At 46.3% G+C, this 26,768-nt stretch overlaps 2 protein-coding genes across 2 annotated transcripts in view; one reads left to right on the forward strand and one right to left on the reverse strand.

The window, feature by feature from the left end:
* The window catches only part of KPNB1 (karyopherin subunit beta 1), a 36,905-nt gene extending 35,820 nt beyond the window's left edge, over positions 1–1,085 (reverse strand). Inside the window, exons 1-2 of the mRNA XM_050762595.1 lie at positions 258–1,085; positions 98–156 (exon numbers count right to left, since the gene is read on the reverse strand). Coding sequence (XP_050618552.1) covers positions 98–156; positions 258–297 — 99 coding nt within the window. The 5' untranslated portion in view covers positions 298–1,085. The remainder of the gene's footprint in view (positions 1–97; positions 157–257) is intronic.
* The window catches only part of MRPL45 (mitochondrial ribosomal protein L45), a 390,432-nt gene that overhangs the window by 191,846 nt on the left and 171,818 nt on the right, over positions 1–26,768 (forward strand). The window lies entirely within an intron of this gene.

The raw sequence follows: 26,768 nt of genomic DNA on the forward strand, positions 1-26,768 counted from the left end.
GGTAGGTTCCCGAGGCCTGGGCCTCCAGGAGGGCGGGAAGGCCCCGCACGCAGGGGATGGGGACGCGGCGGGATGGGCGCGGCGGGGTAGCACGCACCAGGTTCTCCACGGCCGCACGCTCCAGGAACTTCTGCGCCGCTTCCAGCTCCAGCCGATCTGGGGGGAGGAAAGTGGGAGACGGAGCGGGGTCAGAGGGGCCGGGCCTCCCCTCCCCCACCCCAATCACCTCAGCCCGACCCCCGGCTCCTGCGTCCTACCGGGAGACACGGTCTTCTCGAGGATGGTGATCAGCTCCATGGCGGAGGTGGCGGCGGCGGCGACTCCTCCTAAGACGACGGCCCGGCCTTTCGGGCGGCGGCTCGAACTGGGGATGGGGGTTGGGGGTCGGGTGGGAAGGGAGGGTGGGGTGGGGGGCGGGGGTCACCACAAGCCCATTCACCGGCTCTTTCTGGGTAGTCGCTCCAGCTCCCCTTAGTCTCTTCTTCTCTTACTTCCTCCCTCCGAATGGGCTGCTGGCAGCGGGGGAGGGACCCCGGGGGCAGCTCAGAGCGCGCTGGTGCTCGGGAGGCGGAGGGAGAAAGAAGGAAGAGAAGCTGTGAGTGAGAGGCGGCACGCAGGGAGGGAGCGAGGGCGGGAGGAAGGCGGAGGGATATTCGGGCCGGACCTCGCCGCGGCGGCGCCGCGCTCCTCGGCGATTGGCCGCTGTTCTGGCCACGCGGAATCCCCAATTGGCCAGGCGCTCAGCGTCGAAAGGCCGCCTTTCGCCCATTCGCCTGCTGGTTTCAAGGCCCGGGGTGGCTGGGCGGGCAGGGGAATGGAGCGCCCTAATTGGCCGAGGGGAGGGAGATTGGGATGGGGCCGGAGAGAGCCCGCCGCTGATTGGGTGGGCTTGGTAAAGGCCTTGAGCTCAGACCGGCTGAGCGCCGAGGAGGGTGGACCGAAGGCACGACTCGGAGCCTGCGCGATTGGCTGGGCTAGTGGGCGTTGATAGGATAGGGTGCCTGGGAGAACTGGGGAGAGGAGTTCGGGGTCGGGGCGCGGGAAGGCGGGAGGCGCCCGGCTGCCCTCGGAGCCCGGCGCGGGGCACGATGGGACGCCCCCGGGAAGAGGCGGAGCTGGGTTCGACCGCTGGGGCTGCGGTTGGGTAAGCGCCGTCGCTCTGAGGGGCGTGTTGAGCGAGGCTTTCGCGGGCGTGAGCGGGGGAGGAGGGACCGTTGAAGTCCTGCGCCGCGCCCGCAGGAAGCTGCTTTAATGGCTAGGTCGGCTTGGTACCCTGCTCTTGGCTGGGACGGATCCGTAAGGCCATGTGGTTCCACTTGAAATGTGTAGATGTGGAAACTGAAGCCCAGAGAGGGTATGGAACTTGCCCAAAGTCACACAGCCGGTTAGTGGCTTGGTAAGGAATGGGTTCAGGAGCCTAGAGGGTATGGAACTTGTCCAAGGTCGTACAGCTGGTTAGTGGCTTGATAAGCTCAAGCTCTCCTGACTGCCGTTGTCCCTACAAGCAGCTTTCTCTCCAAGGAGTCCCCTAGGCCTGCTTATATAGGGCTTGAGACCTGTACTAAGTCTGACTTGCTTAGGGGTGAGCTAAGGGAATCCTACACTTAGACACCCCATCCTTGACAGAATGGAAATGCTTCACCCTGTAAAGGCTCAACCTCGAACCAGAAAGAATGTGTGTACAGGCATAAAGGATCGTGGTTCTTGACCTGTTTTAGTTCTGAACTCCTGAAGAAACTCATGAATGCCTTTTCTTAGCAAAATGCATATAAAGAAAATGTGGGCCGCATGCGGTGGCTGATGCCTGTAATCCCAGCACTTTGGGAGGCCGAGCGGGGCGGATCACGAGTCGGAGACCATCCTGGCCAACATGGTGAAACCCCGTCTCTACTAAAATACAAAAAATAGCCCGGCGTGGTGGCGCATGCCTGTAGTCCCAGCTACTCCTGAGGCCGAGGCAGGACGATCTCTTGAACCCTGGAGGCAGAGGTTGCAGTGAGCTGATATCGCGCTCCGTCTCAAAGAAAAGAAAAAAATGTGCATACAGTATCTTGACTTTCTTTGACATTGGTAAGTGGGCTGTAGGTTAAGAATTTCCTAGGCTGGGAGCAGTGGCACAGACCTGTAATCCCAGGACTTTGGGAGGATCGCTTGAGCCCAGGAGTTCAAGACTAAGCTGGACAACGTAGCGAGATCCTGTCTCTTTTAAAAAATAAAGATTTTTAAAATGATAAAGGAAAAGTGTAATAATGGGGCCGGGCGCAGTTGCTCATGCCTGTAATCCCAGCACTTTGGGAGGCCGAGGCGGGCGGACTTGAGGTCAGGAGTTCGAGACCAGTCTGGCCAACATGGTGAAACCCTGTCTCTACTACAAAATACAAAAAAAAAATACAAAAAAAAAAAAAGCTAGCCGAGCATGGTGGCACACGCCTGTAATCCCAGCTCTTTGGGAGGCTGAGATGGGAGAATCTCTGGAACCCGGGAGGTGGAGGTTGCAGTGAGCCGAGGCTTCACTACTGCACTCCAGCCTGGGCGACAGTAAGACTCTCAAAAAAAAAAAAATAAATGGGAACAAAGAATTTCTTGAATTGTTTCGTTTTCACAGTACTGGTGTAGGGGTAATTGAATGTAGCAGTTCATAGAGCTCTTTAACATATGACTTGAGCTTGTGAGGTAATTGCCCTGCACTAGCCACACTGGGAAAACCTAGGAGGAAGTCTGACTTTGCTGAAGGGTTTCACAAAGAATTGGGAAAGCTTGGCGAACTCTTTGTTAAAAGAGGAAGAAATGGTCTTTCTCTGCTAGAGATATCTTTGCAGTTTTGAAGCTAAAAATGTAGGGACACCGTTCCTCATACCATACTGTGACTAGTGGATTTCCCATGGCTTAGCAGTTCCCTAACCCCAGCCTTTTGCTTCATCTATTAACTGTGGAAGAACTGCCCTGTGTAACTTTGTTATAAATCAGTGAAGATTGGGCGGGGCGTGGTGGGTCACGCCTGTAATCCCAGCACTTTGGGAGGCTGAGGTGGGCAGATCACCTGAGGTCAGGAGTTAGAGACCAGCTTGGCCAACGCGGTGAAACCCTGTCTCTACTAAAATACAAAATTAGCCGGGCGTGGTGGTGGGCACCTGTAATCAATCCCAGCTACTCAGTAGGCTGAGGCAGGAGAATTGCTTGAACCCGTGAGGCAGAGGTTGTAGTGAGCCAAGATTGCATCACTGCACTCCAGCCTGGGTGACAGAGCAAGACTCCATCTCAAAAAAAAAAACAAAACAAAATACTGCATTCCCGCCTGGATGCCAGGGCAAGACTCTATCTCAAAAAAAAAAAAAAAAAAAAAAAAAAAAAAAGAAATCAATGAAGATTTGCCGTGCATGGTGGCTCACGCCTGTAATCATAGTACTTTGGGAGGCTGAGGCTGGAGGATCACTTGAGCCCAGGAGTTTGAGGCCAGCCTGGCCAACATGGTGAAACCCTATCTGTACTAAAAATACAAAAATTAGCCGGGTGTGGTGGCGGGAGCCTGTAATCCTAGCTACTCGGGAGGCTGAGGCAGGAGAATCACTTGAACCCAGAAGTCAGAGGTTGCAGTGAGCCAAGATTGTGCCAGTGCACTCCAGCCTGGGCGACAGTGAGACTGCCCCCCCTCCCCCCTGCAAAAAAGTCAATGAAGATTAAGTAAGATGACATCTGTGAAAATCCTGGAATTGTCCTTACGTGAGTTACCTACACTACAAATTATCCATAATTTGTTTCACTCAGGCTAACTTTCCCCTGCTCTTCAGCAGTTTGCTGGGCTACCTCTGTCTCAGCATCAGTCATGATGATACCAGTGAGGGCAAATGGATTTTTGAGACAGAGTCTTGCTCTGTCACACGGGCTGGAGTGCAGTGGCGCCATCTCGGCTCACTGCAACCTCCGCCTCCTGGGTTCAAGCAATTCTCCTTTGCCCTTAGAATATAGACAAAACCACTTGCATGTCAGGTAAAGTCTTGTATGGTCTTGCCTCCACTCAACACCAGCTTGACTCAATCCCTTGTTCTCCCAAGTAGCTGGGATTACAGGTGCCCACCACCACATCCAGCTAATTTTTTTTTTGTATTTCAGATGGGGTTTCACCACGTTGGCCAGGCTGACTTCAAACTCCTAACTTCAAGTGATCCACCCGCCTCGGCCTCCCAAAGTGCTGGGATTACAGGTGTGAGTCAACGCGCCTAACCTATACAATTTTGAAAAAGGCAGGCATGGTGGCATGTACTTCAGGAGGGTGAGGCAGGAGGGTTACTTGAGGTCAGGAGTTCAAGGCTTCAGTGACCTATGATCCTGCACTCCAGCCTGGGTGACAGCTGGACCCTGTGGCTGAAGTAAAATGCTGAGAAAATGAAAGTTTTGCAGCAAAGTTCCAATCGAACATAAAATCCTTACCAAAATCAAAATGAACTGACTTTAGTTGAACTAAAGTTACTGATGATGCTGTTTAGTTCCCATCAAAAGTACATTCAATAAATGCTGGTGAGGTACTGGAGCTTGAGTGATGAGCACAGACTCCAGAAATTGAGTGCCTGAGTTCCTATCCCAGCTCTACCACTTCTTAGTTTGTGAGTTAACTTTCCTCAATGTAAAATGGGACTATTAATTGTCCTTACTATGTAGGGACAAATGGGGAGGTCCTAAGTGAGTTAAGACCTGGTGAATGGGTTGAGTGCAGTGGCTCATGCCTATAATCACAGTGCTTTGGGAGGCTGAGGCTGGAGGATCACTTGAGCCCAGGAGTTTGAGGCCAGCCTGGCCAACATGGTGAAACCTCATCTGTACTTAATACAAAAATTAGCTGGGCCTGGTGGCAAGAGCCTATAATCCCAGCTACTTGGGAGGCTAAGGCAGGAGAATCACTTGAACCCAGGAGGTGGAGATTGCAGCAAGCCGAGATCACACCACTGCACTCCAGACTGGGTAACGCAGCTCAAAAAAAAAAAAAAAAGAAAAATATGGCAGCTTTAATTTTAATTTTTTAAAAAGAAAAAATAAAAGACTTGGTGAATGCCAGTCTAGCATGGCTATTATCTACTTACCATGTATTTTATGCTAAGTGAGTGGTCCTTGGTCTGTTAGGGAAGATAGACTTTAATCATTTTATCTCTCAAACATGTGAAGTTGTAAAAGTGACATATGGCAAGGAAAGTTCCAGTCAGGGAGTTCAGGGAAAGCTTAGTTGAGGAAGGGAAGAGAGTCACTCAGGTGAAGAAGAGAGGAATAGTGTGTATGGAGGCTCTGTGGTGGGAAGGAGCTTGGGGATTACAACTGCAAGAATGCCAGTGTCCCCAAAACAGAGAACAAGGGATTGAGTTGAGCTAGTGTTGAGTGGAAGCAAGACCACAAGACCTTCCCTGCCATGCAAGTGGTTTTGTCTATATCCTAAGAGCAAAGGGGAGCTATTGAAAGGTTTTAAGAAGGATGGTCATTACAATGTAGAGATTGGATGGGAAGGGGAAAGAGTAGATGCAGGGAGACCAGTTAGGAGGCCATTGCAGTAATCACATAGGACATGATACTTGTGAAAAGGAGAAGGGTGGAAGTCGTGGTGGAAACACAGAGATAGCAAAATTAATTGAGCTTGGTGATTTTTGTTTGTTTGTTTGTTTTGACACAGGATCTCGCTTTGTCAGCCAGGCTAGAGTGCAGTGGCATGAAGAACTTTGTGATTGATTGAAAGAGGAGGGAAGTGTCCACTGGTCCCTACTAGGTTTCTGGCTTGCACTGTGAAATAGGTGGTGGTGCCACTTTGCAGTGTTTCCCAAGTGGGAGGAGTTGGTGGCCACATGGTTTAGTAGGGTGGGGAGGATTACACCGAGACTTGAAGTTGCATTTCCTTGAACTATCTATGGATTACATCAGGTTTTTTTTTTTAGACAGGGTCTCACACTGTCACCCAAGCCGGAATACAGTAGTGCAATCTCAGCTCACTACAGCCTCCACCACCTCTATTCAAGCTGGGATTACAGGCATGTGCCACCACACCCAGCTAATTTTTGTATTTTTTGTAGAGACATGGTCTTACCACATTGCTCAGGCTGTCTCGAACTCCTGAGCTCAAGCAGTTCACCTGACTCAGCCTCCTAAAGTGCTGAGATTACAGGCGTGAGTTACTGCGCCCAGATGCTTTCTTCTTTCTCAGCTTATCAAAGTAATGTATGCTCCTCACTGTAGAAATTTTGAAAAGGAATTCAGCAGAAACCACCTGCAACCTCAAATTATATCCACCATTAAAATATTGGCATATTTTCCCCAAAATAGTTCTATTTTAAATGGAAACCAAAATATTCCTATGTATCATTTCTTGTTAACTCCAAAAAATGTCCTTTTAATAATTTTATTTGTTTGTTTGTTTGTTTATTTTATTTATTGAGACAGGATCTTGCTCTGTTGCCCAGGCTGAAATGCAATGGCATGATCTTGGCTCACTGCAGCCTCAACCTCCCGGGCTCAAACAATCCTCCTGCCTTAGCCTCCCAAAAAGCTGGTACTACAGGTGTGAGCCACTGCACCTGGCTAATTTTGTTCATTTTTTTGTAGAGACAGGGTCTCCCTGTGTTGCCCAGACAGGTGTTAAACTCCTGGGCTCAAGTGATCCTCCTGCCCCCGCCTCCCAAGATGCTGGGATTATAGACATAAGCCACCTTGCTCCGCTGTTTTAAGAATTTTTGATTGACTCAACTCTTTATCAAGTTGCATTGAAAAGATGATATGAATTAAATATATGTGAACTGGCCCCAGTACATTTTCACACTGGTAGTGCAATGCAGAAGTGAAGCCTTTTGACTTAACCTTTAAAAAAAGTACCTACTGGCCGGCTGGGCGCGGTGGCTCAAGCCTGTAATCCCAGCACCTTGGGAGGCCAAGATGGGCGGATCACGAGGTCAGGAGATCGAGACCATCCTGGCTAACACGGTGAAACCCCGTCTCTACTAAAAAATACAAAAAACTAGCCAGGCGAGGTGGCGGGCGCCTGTAGTCCCAGCTACTCGGGAGGCTGAGGCAGGATAATGGCGTGAACCCGGAAGGCGGAGCTTGCAGTGAGCTGAGATCCGGCCGCTGCACTCCAGCCTGGGCGGCGGAGCGAGACTCCGTCTCAAAAAAAAAAAAAAAAAAAAGGTACCTTCTGGTAGAATAAGCTAAAAGTTGCAAATCATTGAAGTATGTCCACTGGGTCCCAAAACTGGAAGTTCACTGAGGCCTGTCTTCCTGGCCAGGTGTCACAGGGAATCCTGTACTCTGGCCCAGGGCTCTTCTTCTTTTCTGTTTTTATCTTTTTATATGTATAATTGCATAATGCTCTATTTTGATTATCTGCTTTGTACAATTTGTATGTATGCATGTATCTTTTGTCCTGAGTTAGACTATGACTCAGGGTTTCTCAACCTTGATTATTTTGGACAACATAATTATTTTTTTTGCAGGGGCGGGGATGGTGGTGGCAGGAAACAGAGTCTCACTCTTGTTCAGACTGGAGTGGTGTGGCGTGATCTTGGCTCGCTGTGACCTCTGCCTCCCAGTAGCTGGGTAACCTCCTGAGTAGCTGGGATTACAGGCATGCACCACCACACCTGGCTAATTCTTTATTTTTTGTAGAGATGGGGTTTTGCTGTGTTGCCCAGGCTTGTCTCGAACTCCTGGCCTCAAGTGATCCACCCGCCTCGGTTTCCTAAAGTGCTGGGATTACAGGCGTGAGCCACTGTGCCTGCCCTCACATTATTATTTGCGGGGAAGTTGCCCTGTGCATTTCAGAATGTTTAGCAGCATTTCTGGCCCCTGCCCACTAAGTTCCACTAGCTCCTCTCCCACCAAATCATGGTGGGACAATCAAAAAAGTCTCCAGATATTACAGAATATATCTCCTAGGAAGGAAGTAAATCCCTCACAAACCCTCCCCACAATTGAGAACCACATTTATATCTCCTCGAGGTTAGAAGCCATGTCATATAAATTCCTGTGTTCCCTACCTAGCACACAGTAAGCATTTTTATTGTCCAAACAATATCATTGCTTCATGAAAATAATAGCTTTTTTTTTTTTGAGACCGAGTTTCACTCTTATTGCCCAGGCTGGAGTGCAATGACGTGATCTTGGCTCACCGCAGCCTCCACCTGCTGGGTTCAAGCGATTCTTCTGCCTCAGCCTCCCCAGTAGCTGAGATTACAGGCATGCGCCACCATGCCCGGCTAATTTTTTTGTATTTTTAGTAGAGACGTGGTTTCTCCGTGTTGGTCAGACTGGTCTCGAACTCCCGAAGTCAGGTGATCCTCCCGCCTCAGCCTCCCGAAGTGCTGGGATTACAGGCGTGAGCCACTGCACCCAGACCCCCTTTTTTTTTCTTTTTGAGACAGTGTCTTGCTCTGTCACCCAGGCTGGAGTGCAGTGACGTGATCCTACTGTAACCTTGAACTTCCTGCTCAAGTGATCCTCCCAACTTAGCCTCCTCAGTAGCTGGGACTACAGGTGTGTGCCACCACACCTGGCTAATTTTTGTGTGTGTGTGTTGGGGGATATTTTTTGTAGAAATGGGGTTTTGTCATGTTGCCCAGGCTGGTCTCAAACTCCTAGGCTTAAGTGAACCTCCCACCTCCCAGAGTGCTAGTATTATAGGCATGAGCCACTGCAGGCAGCCTAATGTCTTTAAAACACATACTCTTTGTATTGTTCAAGGCTCTTTACATATAGTGACTCATTTAATCCTCCCAGCAAACCTCCGAGATAGGTCCTCCTATTGTACCTTTTTTACAGTCAGGAAACTAAGACTTGGCTGGGTGTCGTGGCTCATGCCTGTAATCCTAGCACTTTGGGAGGCCGAGGCGGGTGGATCATGAGGTCAGGAGTTCAAGACCAGTCTGGCCAAGATGATGAAACCCTGTCTCTACTAAAAAATATAAAAAAATTAGCCGGGTGTGGTGGCAGGTGCCTGTAGTGCCCGCTACTCGGGAGGCTGAGGCAGGAGAATTGCTTGAACCCAGGAGGTGGAGGTTGCAGTGAGCCGAGATCGTGCCACTGCACTCCAGCCTGGGCGACAGAGCAAGACTCCGTCCCAAAAATAGACAAAAAAAAAAAAAAAAAAAAAGAAACTAAGGCTCAAAGAGTTTAGGTTAGTTGCTTAAGGTCACCCAGCTGAGAGAGGTAACACGTGGGATCTGAACACTAGCCCAGGTAGTCTGGCTACAGATTCTGGGCTGTCAACCATTTAGCTATATACTGCTTCTAAATACAAAGAAAAGAATTAACTCATGACAGTGCTTTCAAAAAGCCTCATGTTATCCATCTGCCCACAAAATTTGCATAGACAAACATATGGTAAAAATAAAATTTCCTGGCCAGGCGCAGTGGCTCACGCCTATAATCCTAACACTTTGGGAGGCTGAGGCGGGCGGATCACCTGAGGTTGGGAATTCAAGACCATCCTGACCAACATGGAGAAACTCTGACTCTACTAAAAATACAAAATTAGCTGGGTGTGGTGGCACATGCCTCTAATCCCAGCTACTTGGGAGGCTGAGGCAGGAAAATCACTTGAACCTGGGAGGCGAAGGTTGCCGTGAGCCAAGATTGCACCAGTGCACTCTAGCCTGGGCAACAAGAGTGAAACTCCATCTCAAAAAAAAGAAAAATAAAAATAAATAAATAAATAAAATTTCCTATTCTGCCACAAAACACAATACAGTATAGCAAAGCATGTTGCAGTGTTGCTGAAATCTTCTAAGTTGTTTGAATGGCTGCATCCTAGTCTATCAAGAGGATAGACAATAAACTAACGTAACCAGTCCCTTGTTATTGGGCATATGGGTTGTTGCCGATATTTTATTCGAAACATAACTGTTTTTGAAATATAATTTATATTCGGTAAAGTGCACCAATTTTAAGAGTACAGTTCAATAAATTTTGACAAATGTATAAACCTGTGCTACCACTACCACAGTCAAGATGTTGACCATCTGATCACGTTTGTTCCTTTCTGTGGTAATGTGCTGGAGCTGGCTAGTAGCAGCTCAGGAGAGCCAAATATGTACATCTCTTCCCAAATCTACATTAGTAACATCATGTTAGTAGCTCAAAGTTGGTCATGGTGGGAGTATTTACACCACAGAAAGCAGTAAGTACCACAAATCCAGGCTTTTTCTTTCTGTTTTTGGGAACCAATTTACCAGCACCATGACTTACCCTCCTTTGCAGTCAACCCCCTATATCCTACAGCCACAGTCTACTTGTGGACATTATTTTATTTTGTGTTCTCTAGAATTTTATATAAGTAAAATCATGCCATATGTACTCTTTGGTGCTTCTTTTGCTCAGTGTGTTTTTGAAATTAATCACGTTGTTGCGCATAGCAGTAGTTCATCCCTTTTCATCGTTTTCCATTGCATGGATGTACCACACATTTATTCATTCATCTGGTGATGGACATTTGGGTTGTTTCCATTTGGGACTACTATAAATAAACTTGTCATAAACATGTATGTGCCAGTCATTGGGTGGACAAGTTTGAATTATTCTTGGAAAAATAACTAGGAGTAGAGTTGCTGGGTCATATGTTAAGCTTATATTTTTATATAAGGAGCTGCTAACCTGTTTTCCAAAGCGGTTTGAGACAGGATTTTGCCATGTTGCCCAGCCTGAAGTGCAGTGGCCTACAGCCTCAACCTCCCCAGCCAATCTTCTCACCTCAACACCCCAAGTAACTGGGACCACTGGTGCATGCCACCACGCCTGGCTAATTTTATTTTTTGTAGAGACAGGGTCTCACTGTGTGGCTCAGGCTAATCTCGAACTCCTGGGCTCAAGTGATCCTCTCACCTTGGCCTCCCAAAGTGCTGGAAATACAGGTATGAGTCAATGTACCCAGCCAGTCTTGTCTTTTTAGTTTTAGACATTCTGGTGGGTGGATGTATAGTGTTATCTCATTGTGTTTATTTTTAAATTGCCTTTATTGTGGTATAACATATTTTTTTAAATGTAGGTTTTAAGTTTCTATGCTAATCTGATCACCATCACAATCAAGATAGTGAACATTTCTGTCACCCCCAAAAGTTCTTGTGTCATTTCCAAACGACTCTCCTCCTCCACCTCCATCTCTAGGCAACCACCAATCTGTCCTCTGTCAGTATAGATTGGATTTGTCTTTTTTTTTTTTTTTTTCTTTTTTTAGGCAGGGTCTCACTCTGTCACCCAGGCTGGAGTGCAGTGATGCAATCTCGACTCACTGCAACCTCCACTTCCTGGGTCAAGCAGTCCTCCCACCTCAGCCTCCTGAGTAGCTGAAACTATAGGAACGTGCCACCATACCCAGCTAATTTTTGTATTTTTTGTAGAGACAGGGTTTTGCTGTATTGCCCAGGCTGATCTCAAATGCTGGACTGAAGTGATCCTTCTGCCTTAGCCTCCCCAAAGTGCCGGAATTACAGACATGAGCCACCACACCTGGCCAGATTTGTCTTTTTTAGACTTTTGTACAAATAGAATCATATAACATGTAGTATTTTTGTGTCGTCATTTACTTAGTGTGAGATTCATCCAGTTGTTCCATGTATCAATAGTTTGTTCCTTTTTCTTGCTGAGTAATATTCTGTTGTAGGAATTTGCCAGAATTGACTTAGTCATTCTCCTGTTTATGGACATTTGGATTGTGTCTGGGGCTACTGTGAATTAATGCTGTTTTGAATGTTTTTGTGTAAGTCTTTGTGTGGACATGTGCTTTATTTTTTTTGAGACGAAATCTCACTGTGTCATCCAGGCTGAAGTGCAGTAGTGTGGTCTCGGCTCACTGCAACCTCCGCCTTCCAGGTTCAAACAATTCTTCTGCCTCAGCCTCCCAAGTAGTTGGATTACAGGCATGTGCCACCATGCCTAGCTAATTTTTTTTGTATTTTTTTTTTTGCAGAGATGGGGTTTCACCATGTTGGCCCAGCTGGTCTTGAACTGCTGACCTCAAGTGATCCACCCACCTCAGCCTCCCAAAGTGCTGGGATTACAGGCATGAGCCACCGTGCCCTGCTTGGACTTACGCTTTTATCTTATTTCCACCTAGGAGTGGAAATGCTAGGTCATATGGTATGCATATATTTATAAGAAACTGCCAAACTCTTTTCCAAAGTTGCTATATTACTGTACATTTCTACCACAGATGTTTGAGAGTTTTTTTTTTTTTTTTTTTTTTTTTTTGAGACGGAGTCTTGCTCTGTAGCCCGGGCTGGAGTGCAGTGGCCGGATCTCAGCTCACTGCAAGCTCCGCCTCCCGGGTTTACGCCATTCTCCTGCCTCAGCCTCCGGAGTAGCTGGGACTACAGGCGCCCGCCACCTCGCCCGGCTAGTTTTTTGTATTTTTAGTAGAGACGGGGTTTCACCGTGTTAGCCAGGATGGTCTCGATCTCCTGACCTCATGATCCGCCCATCTCGTTTGAGAGTTTTAGTTGCTCCACATTCTCATAAACACTTGATATTGTCAGTCTTTTTAATTTTAGCCATTCTACTTGTGGTATTTCATTATAGTTTAAATTTGCATTTCTATGATGACCTAATGAGGTCGATTTTTTTTTTTTTTTTTTTTTTTTTTAGGTGGAGTCTTGCTCTGTCACCCAGGCTGGAGTGCAGTGGTGCGATCTTGGCTCATTGCAAGCTCTGCCTCCTGGGTTCTTGCCATTCTCCTGCCTCAGCCTCCCTAGTAGCTGGGACTACAGGCACACGCCACCACGCCTGGCTAATTTTTTGTATTTTTAGTAGAGACCGTGTTTCACTGTGTTAGCCAGAATGATCTTGATCTCCTGACCTCATGATCCGTCTGCCTTGGCCTCCCAAAGTGCTGGGATTACAGACGTGAGCCACCACGCCCAGCCAATGATGTTGAACATTTTTTACCAGTCTATTGGCTATTCATATATCTTATGTTGTGAAATATCTGTTTAAATATTTTGCCCATTAAAAAAACTGATCTAGGCTGGGTGCAGTGACTCACATCTGTAATTCCAGCACTTTGGAAGTCCAAGGGGATTGGATCACCTGAGGTAAGGAGTTTGAGACCAGCCTTGCCAACAGGGTGAAACACCGTATCTGTTGAAAATACAAAAATTAGCTGGGGGTGGTGGTACGTGCCTGTAATCCCAGCTACAGTGCCTGAACAGGAAAAAACAAAATCGTTTAGACGACTTTAAACAGAGGATACATATTCTCAGAGATATAACAATGTTGTATCAATGAAATAAGAACAGGTTGTTTTTTAAAAAGAACATTGGAGAATAAAACATCTAAAAAATATGATAACCATTAACTTTAATCAATGAGTTAGAAGATAAAATTGAGAAAATAGCTTTTTAAAAAACCCTAAAAGCTGGAAAATTTTTTTAAGAACTAAAGGTGGCCCAGTAAGACTAATATTCAATTAAGAAGCACTACAGAGGGCCGGGTGTGGTGGCTCACGCCTGTAATCCCAGCACTTTGGGAGGCCGAGGTGGGCACATCACAAGGTCAGGAGTTCAATACCAGCCTCACCAACATGGTGAATCCCCATCTCTACTAAAAATACAAGAATTAGCCGGGCATGTTGGTGTGCACCTGTAATCCCAGCTACTTGGGAAGCTGAGGCAGGAGAATTGCTTGAACCTGCGAGGCGGAGGTCACAGTGAGCCGAGACTACGCCAATGCACTCCAGCCTGGGCGACAGAGTGAGACTCCGTCTCAAAAAAAAAGAAGCATTACAGTGATACGGAACAACATAGAGAAATGGAGAGAAAACAATCATCAAAGGAAAAATTCAAGAAGTCATCTCAGATCTGAATGGCCTAGATTTCCAAAATGAAAGGCCCAGTGAGTACACAATGTAATGGGTGAAAACGTTCATTCAAAGACATATTATCATGCCGTTTCAGATCAATGAGTTAATAGAGGATCCTAAAACAGAAAAAGCAGGTCACATTCAAAGGAACAACGATGAGAATGGCATCATGCTGCTTATTAGCCATGCTGAAGGATAATGTAGGAATGCTTTCCAATGATTTATGATATATAATTTTATAAATTATTTAAATTGTGAATTCAGTAGAGTAAGCATATTTTCAAGGCCAGGTATAGTGGCTCATGCCTGTAATACCAAGCCTTTGGTAAGCCGAAGCTGATGGATCACTTGAGCCTCAGGAGTTCAAGAGCAGCTTGGGCAACATGGTGTAACCCTATCTCTACAGAAAAAAAAAAAAAAAAAAAATGGTGTGCGCTTGGACTCCCAGCTACTTGGGAGGCTGCATGTGGAGGTTCACCTGAGCCCAGGGAGATAGAGGCTGCCGTGAGCCATGATCATGCCACTGCACTCCAGCATGGGCGACAGAGTGAGACCCTGTCTCAAAAAAATAAAGCATATTTTCAGATATGTGAAATCTTATTTACTATCCGTGTACCCTTTCTCAGGAAACTACTGGAGGATGTGGTGCACCGGAATAAGAGAATAAACCAAGAAACAGGAAGACGTGATCCAGGCAACAGGATATTCCAGTATAGGTGAGAAATAAAGTCTCCAGGATGATAATGAAGGGAAATCCTAGGGTGATAGCTGGCCTGGCAGCAGGCCTAGGGAGCAATCAGTAAGGCTAGAGCCAGAGGACAGAAGCCTCCAGGAGGGAGGTACCCAAGAAATAAGATGAAATGAATACAGGAAAAATCTATAGTTTTAGTGAATGATGGAGAATAAATTCATGATTGGTACATAGAAACTAAGCAAATAAATCCCAATTTTGTTTTTATGTATAATTGACTCCATGAAATTTTTTTAACAAAGAAACAAAACATAATCATAGTAGGCTAAATTGCCCAGTGGTGAATAATATTTACAGAGGCATAAACGAGTATGTCAATTTCCACCAAGCCCAGCATAACACGGGCTTTCCTCTTTATGGTCCAAGATGGCTACTTCCTTTCCAACCACCCTGCCTGCACTCCAGCCAGCATGAGTCCTCTTTGTTCCAGCTATCCTGGGTTTCTTTTGGTTAACTGGGAATTGAATTAATGAAATTCAATTAGTAAATTAAAGCATTAAGTTAATACATGTTTGAATTAAAATATTAGTCTGGGCATGGTGACTCATGCCTCTAGTCCCAGATACTTCAGAGGCTGAGGTGGGAGGATCAGTTAAGCCCGAGAGGTAGAGGCTGCCGTGAGCGACTATTATGCTACTGCACTCCAGCCTGCATGACAGTGGGCGACCCTGTCTCAAAAAAAAAAAAAAAGCCAGGCACAGTGGTTCACGCCTGTAATCCCGACATTTTGGGAGGCCGAAGTGGGCAGATCCTTTGAGGTCAGGAGTTTGAGACCAGCCTGGCCAACATAATGAAACCCTGTCTCTACTAAAAATAAAAAAATTAGCTGGGCATGGTGGTACACACCTGTAGTCCCAGCCACTCAGGAGGCTGAAGCAGGAGAATCTCTTGAACCTGGGAGGTGGAGGCTGCAGTGAGCTGAGATCTTACCACCACATTCCAGCCTGGGTGACACAGCTAGGCTCCGTCTCAAAGAAAAAAAAGAGACCCTGTTTCGGGCGGAGTTCAAGAACAGCCTGGCCAACATGGTGAAACCCCGTCTCTACTAAAAATACGAAAATGAGCCGGATGTGGTGGTGGGTACTTGTAATCCCAGCTACTCAGGAGGCTGAGGCAGGAGAATTGCTTGAACCTGGGAGGCGGAGGTTGCAGTGAGCCGAGATCGTCCCATTGCACTCCAGCCTGGGTGACGACAACAAGACTCTGTCTCAAAAAAATAAAATAAAATAATATAAATGCATCACTGAGTGTCCAGAACAGCAGGGTTTTGACAGAGGTTCCAGTGATGACTTGTGTGACCTTGGGTAAAGCACCCTCTGGGACTCAGGTCCTTTTATGAAAAATGAGAGGGTGGAAGAGATAATAAAAGCATCAACCACAGTGCAGATTCTTGTGCAGACTGATTCTTGTGCCTCAGTCTCTAGAGGAGCTGGAATTACAGACGTGCACCACCACGCCTGGCTAATTTTTTTGTATTTTTGGTAGAGACGGGGTTTTACCATTTTGGCCAGGCTAGTCTCAAGACTCCTAGTCTCAAAACTCACAAGGATGTGGCAGTGCTGTGTAAGTGACTGAATGCTATGTAACCAGCTCAGCCTCCTGAGTAGCTGGTACCACAGACACGCACCACCATGCCCGCCTAATTTTTTTTTGAAACAGAGTCTCACTTTGTCACCCAGGCTGGAGTACAGTGGCATGATCTCGGCTCACTCCAACCTCCACCTCCTGGGTTCAAGCAGTTCTCCTGCCTCTGCCTCCCAAGTAGCTGAGACTACAGATGCGTGCTACCACTTCTGGCTAATTTTTTGTATTTTTAGTAGAGACGGGGTTTCACCATGTTGGCCAGGATGGCCTTAAACTCCTGACCTCAGATGATCCACCCACCTCCACCTCCCCATTGCTGGGATTACAGGCTGAGCCACCACGCCCGGCCAACCCTGTGGCTCATTTTTAAATTATCTGCAGAGATGAGGTTGTGCTCTGTTGCCCAGGTTGTTCTTGAACTCCTGGGCTCAAGCAAGGAATCATCCCGCCTTGGCCTCCCAAAGTGCTGGGATTGCAGGCATGAGCTGCTGTGCTTGGTGGTGATTTTTCAAGAAAAGCTGGTAATCTGGATTTTTATTTAAAATCCCTCGATTTTTAAAAGCTGGAATGGAAATTTTCAAGCAGATTGAGGATTTTTGGCCTTCCCACATACTGGCCACATGAGAAAATAAAATAAATAAATAAATAAAATTTCAAAAAGACTTTGAAAGCATTGTGTAGGTCAAGAAAAAAAATGCAAGTTTGCAACCTCTGGGGTGCAGTACTATAGAATATTTAGAGTAGTCAGTGTCCTCCCTGGGGAAGAACTGTGTCTTGTTTTTTCTACTCAGAGCTAGCAAGAGGGTTGTGGTAATGGTAAATCACATGCCTATCTGGGCAGAAGCTCTGCCCCCCTATCCTTGGGCAATGTTTCATATTTTGCAGGCAGAGAGGAAATGGCCTAAAATGAACCATTATGTTTCTCCATGATGGCATGTCAGGGCTGATCAGATTGGAGAGGTAAACTCCAGGTTTCTCATCCATTCTATGAAATTTGACTACTGGTTGTGCCTACTACTCGAAACCATTGTAAGAATAAAATATCACATATTTGGAAATAGGTAGAATTTTCCCTAAAGTGTAATAAAGCAGGTACCAATTGGGATAATGATTTTGCCATGAACAGCTCGGAGGAGTGTAACATTTCTGGAATGATGGCAGCTTCTATAAAGCTGAGCTAGGACCACCCTGGCTAACTTGGTGAAACTCCATTTCTACTAAAAATACAAAAATTAGCTGGATGTGGTGGCACATGCCTGTAGTCCCAGTTACTCAGGAGACTGAGGCAGAAGAATTGCTTGAACCCAGGAGGTGGAGGTTGCAGTGAGCGGAGATCGCACCACTGCACTCCAGCCTGGGCAATAGAGTTAGACTCTGTCAAAAAAAAAAAAAAAAAAAAAAAAAAAAGCTGGACTTAAACTTTGGCTATAAGAAATCAACAGGTGGCCGGGCGCAGTGGCTCACACCTGTAATCCTGACACTTGGGGAGGCCGAGGCAGGTGGATCACGAGGTCAGGAGATGGAGACCATCCTGACTAACACAGTGAAATCCCATCTCTACTAAAAATACAAAAAATTAGCTGGGCGTGGTGGCGTACCCATGTAGTCACAGCTACTCGGGAGGCTGAGGCAGAAGAAATTGCTTGAACCCGGGAGGCAGAGGTTGCAGTGAGCTGCGATCACACCACTGCACTCCAGCCTGTGCGACAGAGTGAGACTCTGTCTTAAAAAAAGAAAAAAGAAAGAAATCAAGAGGCAAGAATGCTTTGGTGATTCTGCTCTGGTGGGTTTGAGAAGGAGGCAGGATGATCTTTTCTGGAAGCGGTGTCGGGGAGTTGGTGTAGAGCTGAGAAATCTACATTGCCATAAATGGTGTGATCCTGCTCCAAACAGCTGCGTTCACCCCCAGGCTTCATAAGCCTCATACTGGAAGTTCCAACTGAAATAAACTTATGACCTTTCCATCAGTTCCCTGGAGTAGGTCAGGGTTTTAGAGGGTATTTCATATTCCCATTATAAGGAGATTTGAACTCTTGGGTTCTATTAAGAAAGCAGCACAACTTATTATTACCGATAATATAATCTTAGTAGTATTCCTATAATGCTTTATAACTTAAAAAGACCTTTTATTTGTATTATTCTCATTTTGCTCCCCGGTAACTATGAGATAACTGTTATTATTCCCAGTTTACAGGTAAGGAATCTGATGCTCTTCCTTTGTTCCTTAGTTAGAGTTCTGAATATTTTTACTTTTTTCAGAGAATGGAGGCACACTATGTTTCCTAGGCTGGTCCTGAACTCCTGGGCTCAGGTGATCCTTCCACCTTTGCCTCTCTTAAGTGCTGGGAGTACAGATGTGAGCCACCATGCCTGGCCGAGTTCTGAATCTTTAACAAGGCCCAAGTTCTTGCCAGCCTGGCTCTAGTCTGTCTCTCCAGACCCCTCTTGTACCACTTTCCCAAGAGCTTTCTGTTCTCCTTTCTTTTTTTTTCTCAGTTTTTTTTTTTTTTTTTTTTTTTGAGACAGTCTCGCTCTTGTCGCCCAGGTTGAAGTGCAATGGCACTATCTAGGCTCACTGCAATCTCTGCCTCCCAGATTCAAGTGATTCTTGTGCCTCAGTCTCTAGAGGAGCTGGAATTACAGACGTGCACCACCATGCCTGGCTAATTTTTTTGTATTTTTGGTAGAGACGGGGTTTTACCATTTTGGCCAGGCTAGTCTCAAAACTCCTGACCTTGGGTGATCTGTCTGCCTTGGCCTCCTAAAGTGCTGAGATTACAGGCGTGAGCCACTGCGCCTGGCTGAGTATTCTTTTTTATTTATTTATTTTTTTGAGATGGAATCTCACTCTGTTGCCAGACTGGAGTGCAGTGGTGCGATCTCAGCTCACTGCAACCTCTGCCTGCTGGGTTCAAGCGATTCTCCTGTCTCAGCCTCCCGAGTAGCTGGGACTGCAGACGTGCACCACCATGCCCAGCTAATTTTTGTATTTTTGGTAGAGACACGGTTTCACCATGTTGGCTGGGATGGTCTCGATCTCTTAACCTCATGATCCACTCGCCTCAGCTCCTCAAAGTGCTGGGATTACAGGTGTGAGCCACCGCACTCGGCCAAGAATCCTCTTTTTGAGACAGGGTCTTGCTCAGTCACCCAGGCTAGAGTGCAGTGACTGGACCACATCTCACATACCTCAACTTCCTGGGCTCATGCGATCCTTCCACCTCAGCCTCCCAAGTAGTTGGGACTATGGGCACATGCCACCATGCCTAGCTAATTTTTTTTTTTTTTTTTAAGTAGATACTGGGTCTCACTATGTTACCTAGGTTGGTCTTGAACTCCTGGGCCTAAGCGATCCTCCCATCTCAGCCTGACAAAGTGCTGGGATCACAGGTGTGAGCTACTGCACCCGGCCCATCTTGGATTTCTTTTGCTTTTTTTTTTTTTTTTTTTTTGAGATGGAGTTTCGCTCTTGTTGCCCAGGCTAGAGTGCAATGGCACCATCTCGGTTCACTGCAACCTCCACCTCCCAGGTACAAGCGATTCTCCTGCCTTAGCCTCCTGAGTATCTGGGATTATAGCCACCTGCCACCATGCCTGTCTAATTTTTTGTATTTTTAGTAAAGACGGGTTTTACCATGTTGGCTGGTCTCGAACTCCTGACCTCGGGTGATGTGCCCACCTCGGCCTCCCAAAGTGCTGGGATTACAGGCATAAGCCACCGTGCCCAGCCCTCTTTTGCTTTCTTAAATAGGTCTGCTTCCTTATTCTTTTTTTTTTTTTTTTTTGAGACGAAGTCTCACTCAGTCGCACAGGCTGGAGTGCAGTGGTGCGATCTCGGCTCACTGCAAGCTCCGCCTCCTGGGTTCACGCCATTCTCCTGCCTCAGCCTCCCAAGTAGCTGGCACTACAGGCGCCTGCCGCCACACCTGGCTAATTTTTTGCATTTTTTTTAAGCAGAGACGGGATTTCACCGTGTTAGCCAGGATGGTCTCGATCTCCTGACCTCGTGATCCACCCGCCTCGGCCTCCCAAAGTGCTGGGATTACAGGTGTGAGCCACCGCGCCCGGCCACGTCTGCTTCCTTCTAACTACAGGCCCGTTGCACATGCTGTTTCTTCTGCTAATAATACTTTTTCTCTCCTCTTTGCCTGGCAACTACTCATCTTTCAGGTTTCAGTTTAACGTTTTTCCAAGGAGACTTTCCTGAACCTTCAGGCTACTTTGGACTGTCTGGTATAGCACACTGAACTTCCCACTCCAGAGTTGGCACGCTTAAAATTACTCATTTGATATCCCTTGTCCCTGCTAGATCATAAGCTCCATTAGGGCAGAGACCAAGTCTATCTTATTTGATACCGTAGCCTCAATATCTAATATAATAGGCATTTCCTTCTGCAGTAAAAGCTTTTGCAACTACTGTCTGCTATCTGAATCCCGTAGCCATTGAAGAAAACCATCAGAACCTTGCCTTGAATACTGCGCTCAGGTTTAATGCTGTGGGGTTTTTCTGACAAGGTTCTTGTGATAACCAAGGTCTTCTGATCAGTGGCCAAAATGCACACCTGTCACATCAAATAGCAGCCTGTGAGGCTGGAGCACAGTGCCCCTGTATTATATGATAATGACTAGAAAAGGCCAGTCCCCTTCTTACCAGCCTTCTGTGATGCTTACATACCAATGAGAACCTTTGCCCAGGATCTTACTGGGGATGGCTAAGGTTGGATCCTAAAGAACAGGAACATTTAAAGCTACCTAGATTTTTTCTATCTCAGGTCTTTCCTGGGTTTAGTGCACACTTGGGTCATTTCTGGATGGGTGGCACATTTGTTTTATTTGTTGGAAGCAGTGAAGTGTAGTCACCAAGTTAATGGGGGCAACCAAGCCTAGGAGTCAGGGCAACACAGTTGCTTAGGCTGGCGTGACAAGCATCAGCAGGTAAGCAAGCCCCAGTGGGAGGAATGCGTGGCCTCATTTCAATAGTGTCAGCAAGCTGAGGTCCCTGCACATTGGGAACCTATGAGAAGAGCACCCTCACCCCGCTTTTTTTCAAACCAGCCACATCTCTCTTTACCAAAATCTTTCTGAAATTCATCATCATATAACTTTCTGAATCTAGTTAATGGTGATATTAACCAAAATTTGTAGCTCAACACCCAGGCAATAGTGTATAGGATTGCAAGTGTTAGTTCCAAAAATAGTGCAGTTCACATCTCCAGTGAGGAAAGAACATTGAGTGAATTCATTACATGAGCGACTTAAACTAATTGAGCCAGGAACTTAAAGTCACATTCTTCAAATGTGTACACTCCACAAAACTGGCGTTTAACATCAGGAAGTCAGGCTGGAAAACATTCATGAACCAGTGACTCTAAACAAGGAAGAAACACTTCTCAAGGTATGCATTTGCCAGCTTGTTACTTTGTTCACAAGTAGTCTTTAGTGATTAGCTTCATGCCTTAGGACATGGGTGGCAGCTCTGAGCATGGCACATTTAGCTTCATACAGCAAAGACTGAAAACACGTGGCTCTGGTTACATGGTCGGACAAGTGAAGGAGGCACAGCCTATCTTCATTACTGAAAATACACAAAATGCATAGAGTATAAAAACGTAGATGAGTTTGTAAGAAGAGAGTCACTTTTTTCCCTTCAATTTTTGGAAAATGAATACGACATGTATTACATTCATGAAAAATAAAATTTTAAATGAATAGTGGTTAGTGATATAATGTTCTTAGATGAACAGCAGTTGGTTACAAGATTAGTAGAAATGTAACTTTTTTGTTTTTTTGGAGACAGGGTCTCACTCTGTTGCCCAGGCTCTGTAGTGCAGTGGCACAAACACGGCTCACTGCAGCCTCCACCTCTTGGACTCAAGCGATCTCCCAACCTCAGCCTTCTAAGCAGTTGGGGCTACAGGTGTGTGCTACCACACCCAGTTAATTTTTCAAATTTTTTGTAGAGACAGAGTCTCACCATGTTGCCCAGGCTGTTACTTTCAATGATACACAAAAAAATACACTTGCATATACGAGATGTAGCTCAGGGTGGTCCAACAGAACTTTCCTAAGTGATGAATATGATTTATATCTGTGCTGTCCAATACAGTAGCCACTAGCCTTATGTGGCTGCTGCACAGTTGATATATGGCTAGTTCAACCAAGCAACTTTTTTTTTGGAGACAGAGTCTTGCCCTGTTGCCCAGGCTGGAGTGCAGTGGCGTGGAGTGCAGTCTCCACCTCCTGGGCTCAAGCAATTCTCCTGCCTCGGCCTCCCTAGTAGTTGGGATTACAGGCATGTGCCTGGTTACTTTTTGTATTTTTAGTAGAGACGGGTTTCGCCATGTTGGCCAGGCTGGTCTTGAACTCAAGTGATCCACCTGCCTTAGCCTCCCAAAGTGCTGGGATTACAGACATGAGCCAGCCCCAAGCAACTTTTTATTTAATTCTAATTAATTTAAATAGCTACATATGGCTAGTAGCTACTGTATTGATCACACAGGTCTTCCATTTGCTGAGAATAAGAAATTAAGAGAAGGCCAGGTTTGGTAGCCAAGAGATCTAAGTCATGTACTATTTCATTATTTATCCAGTAGTCTATCTACTCTGTTACTGTTTTTTTTGTTTTTTTTTTTTTTTTTGAGATGGAGTCTCGCTCTGTCACCCGGGCTGGAGTGCAGTGGCCGGATCTCAGCTCACTGCAAGCTCCGCCTCCCGGGTTCACGCCATTCTCCTGCCTCAGCCTCCCGAGTAGCTGGGACTACAGGCGCCCGCCACCTCGCCCGGCTAGCTTTTTGTATTTTTTAGTAGAGACGGGGTTTCACCGTGTTAGCCAGGATGGTCTCGATCTCCTGACCTTGTGATCCGCCCGTCTCAGCCTCCCAAAGTGCTGGGATTACAGGCTTGAGCCACCGCGCCCGGCTCTCTGTTACTGTTATAAGAATGAATTAAGAGGCCAGGCACGGTGGCTCACACCTGTAATCCCAGCACTTTGGGAAGCCCAGGCGGGCAGTTCACCTGAGGTCAGGAGTTCAAGACCAGCCTGGCCAGCATGGCGAAACCTCGTGTCTACTAAAAATACAAAAATTAGCCAGACAGGTAGTGCGTGCCTGTAATCCCAGATACCCGAGAGGCTGAGGCAAGAGAATCGCTTGAACCTGGGAGGTGGAGGTTGCAGTGAGCCGAGATCACGCCATTGCACTCCAGCCTGGGCAACAGAGCAAGACTCCATCTCAAAAAAAAAAAAAAATTAACTAAGGCCGGGCAAGATGGCTCATGCCTGTAATCCCAGCAACTTGGGAGGCTGAGGCGGGTGGATCACTTGAGCCTAGGAGTTCGAGACAAGCCTGGGCAACATGGTGAAACCCCACCTCCACAAAATCAACGAATTAAATTGGTGTGGTGGCACACACCTGTAGGCCCAGCTACTCAGGAGGCTGAGGTGGGAGGATCCCTTGAGCCCCGAAGTTCAAGGCTGCAGTGAGCCGGGATCGCGCCACTGCACTCCAGCCTGGGTGACGGAGACCATCTCAAGACAAAAAAGAAGAAAACAAAGAACTTCTTTGCACTTGTAGAGCGCACAGTATTAAGTTCATTCTATCACTTCTGTTTACATTCTGACTTACAAGTGCTCTGCTGATAGAAGAGGGAATTGACCTGTTAGAAAAGCAACAGCAATCTCATCCATTCTCATTCATCTCAAATATTTTAATTAAGTGCTTTGTACTTTTTCTTGTAAGTTGTTTCCTTCCATCTCCCTTCTATTATTTTGTATGGTGTTCTTGAGACTTCTCCCACTAACCTAATAGCCATTCCACATACTGATTTTTTCTTCTCCTTATTTTTATTACTGTTACTTTTGTTTGTTCGAGACAGGGTTTTGCTCTGTCACCCAGGATGGAGCGCAGTGGTACCATCATGGCTCACTGTAGCCTCAACTTACTGGGCTCCAGCAATCCTCCTTCCACCTCAGCCTCCTGAGTAGCTGGGACCACAGGCACATACCACTATGCCTGGCTTTTTTGTATTTTGTGTAACGAGACGGGGTTTCGTTATGTTGCCCAGGCTGGTCTTGATCTCCTGAGCTCAAGCAATCCACCCACCTCGGCTTCCCAAAGTGCTGGGATTACAGGCACGAGCCACCACGCCTGACCCTATTATTGAGACAGGGTCTCACTCTCACCCAGCCTGGAATGCAGTGGTGCGATCATAGCTCAGTGCAGCCTCAGCCTCCTGAGTAGCTGGGACTACAGGCACATGCCAACATGCCCAGCTAATTTTTTTACTCTTAGTAGAGACAAGGTTTTACCATGTTGACAAGGCTGGTCTCAATCTCCTGAGCTCAAGTTATCTTCCCGCCTTGGCCTCCCAAAGTGCCGGGATTACAGGTGTGAGCTACCGTACCTGCACCTCCTTAACTATTTTTTATTTTATTTTTTTGAGATAGGGTCTTGCCTTGTCACCCAGACTGGAGTGCAGTGGCATGATCTCAGCTCACTGCAACCTCCTCCTGCTGGGCTCAAGCGATTCTCCTGCCTCAGCCTCCCAAGTAGCTGGGACTACAGGTGCGTGCCACCACACCCAGCTAATTTTTGTATTTTTTGTAGAGCTGGGGTTTCACTATGTTGCCCAGGCTCATCTCAAACTCCTGGGTTCAAGTGATCCACCTGCCTCAGCCTCCCAAAGTGCTGGGATTACAGGCGTGAGCCACTGTGCCTGGCCCCCTCCTTAACTTTAAAAGTACAAGCTAATAAGCATTAAGGAAGAGAATGTCTAGATTAGTACAAATAATGCAAGGTAATCAGTGCCCTATTAAGAGTTGCCCAAAATTGCAGTGTCATGTAATATACCTGTAAAATTTGTCAAATTGATGATGAAGGTTAAAGTTGGTTAGAATAGGGGTAGGGGATGTCTCAGAGGACCATACTGGTACTGTCAGTCAAACCATGGCAAGGATTATTTTTTTCTTCCTGGTAGTCATCTTAATTGATGTATAGTATATCTGCTGTTAGCTGCTACAACCTCCCTGACAAAGCACAGATCATGATAGTAAACTATGTTCATTCTCTGCCAATTCCTCCTCAGTGTTGGAAACAGAAGCCCAGTAGTGAAAGCTACAGCTGCCAGATACTTGCAGTGGAATCACAGGAGCAATCAGAGTTCTTTATAAATGGCAGTAACAACTCACTTGACTTTCCTTCACCTGACACTGTCACCTATCACAACATTGGCCATCAAACTGGTAGAACAACCAATCCTCTGATTTGGTTTCCTAGGGAAAGCAGTTGTTCAGCTCAATGTTTTGTTAACATCAAGGCTTTTATTCTCACATTTGACACCAAACACCTCAGTCATTTTGCTTGCACCAGGGTTGGTACAAGAAGGCATGGTCCTTCTTGGGTGGGTATTTGGCATTGTCGCAAATACTCATTTAGAGAAAACCAACTCTGAAACTCTCAAACTAGTATCTAGTAAAGGAAGAGATTCAGTTCTATCAGGCAATATATTATTCAATCAAGAATGATGCTGTAAGTATAGATTCACCAGTATAAACATATTACCAAAAGCTTGGATTTTTATTTTTATTTTATTCATTTTATTTTTGAGATGGAGCTTCACTCTTGTTGCCCAGGCTGGAGTGCAATGTCATGATCTTAGCTCACTGCAACCTCTGCTTCCCGGGTTCAAGCGATTCTCCTGCCTCAGCCTCCCAAGTAGCTGGGATTACAGGCATGTGCCACCACATCCGGCTTTTCTTTTTTTTTTTTTTTAAGTAGAGACAGGGTTTCTCCATGTTGGTCAGGCTAGTCTCGAACTCCCTGGGTGAACCGCCCGCCTGGGCCTCCCAAAGTGCTGGGATTACAGGCGTGAGCCACCGCGCCTGCCTTATTTATTTTTAAATTAATTATTTTTTTGAGAGGGAGTCTTACTCTGCCGCCCAGGCTGGAGTGCAGTGGCGCGAGCTCAGCTCACTGCAACCTCCGCCTCCTGGGTTCAAGTAGATTCTCCCACCTCAGCCTCCTGAGTAGCTGGGATTACAGGCGTGCACCACCACACTGGCTAATTTTTCTATTTTTAGCAGAGATGGGGTTTTGCCATGTGGGCCAGGTTGGTCTTCATCTCCTGACCTCAGGTAATCCACCTGCCGTGGCAAGTGTTGGGATTACAGGCATGAGGTACTGTGCCCGGCCCACTTGCTTTTATTTAATGACTTGCTAAAAAACAAAAACAAAAAACATTAGCACTTACATGTGGCTCCGTGATGTCTTTCTGGTAATTCTGGAAACTTTTTGGGTTATAGAATTTGAAGAATCTATTTAGAGCTATAGAACTCCTCTTAATCCTCCTCAAATTGTACTCAACAGATTTATTCCTTGCTCCCTAAAACCTATCCTTAGAAATTGCAAGTTAAGAATTCACCCACCACTGCCCACTGTTCCAAAAAGCTTTACTGAATCTCATTAATGAAAAGTAATATAAAACTCTCCATAGGAGGCATTAACATACTTGTTTCTTCCAAACCTTCTGATTTCCACTAATATTCATAACCAAAATATATTAGGAAAAAATAATTAAGCTTTAATGCTATTGCCTGGCCCCATCTAACTATGATCTTTTAATTGT

Source organism: Macaca thibetana, chromosome 16 (genome assembly GCF_024542745.1).
Source record: "Macaca thibetana thibetana isolate TM-01 chromosome 16, ASM2454274v1, whole genome shotgun sequence".
Taxonomy (NCBI): Eukaryota; Metazoa; Chordata; class Mammalia; order Primates; family Cercopithecidae; genus Macaca; species Macaca thibetana.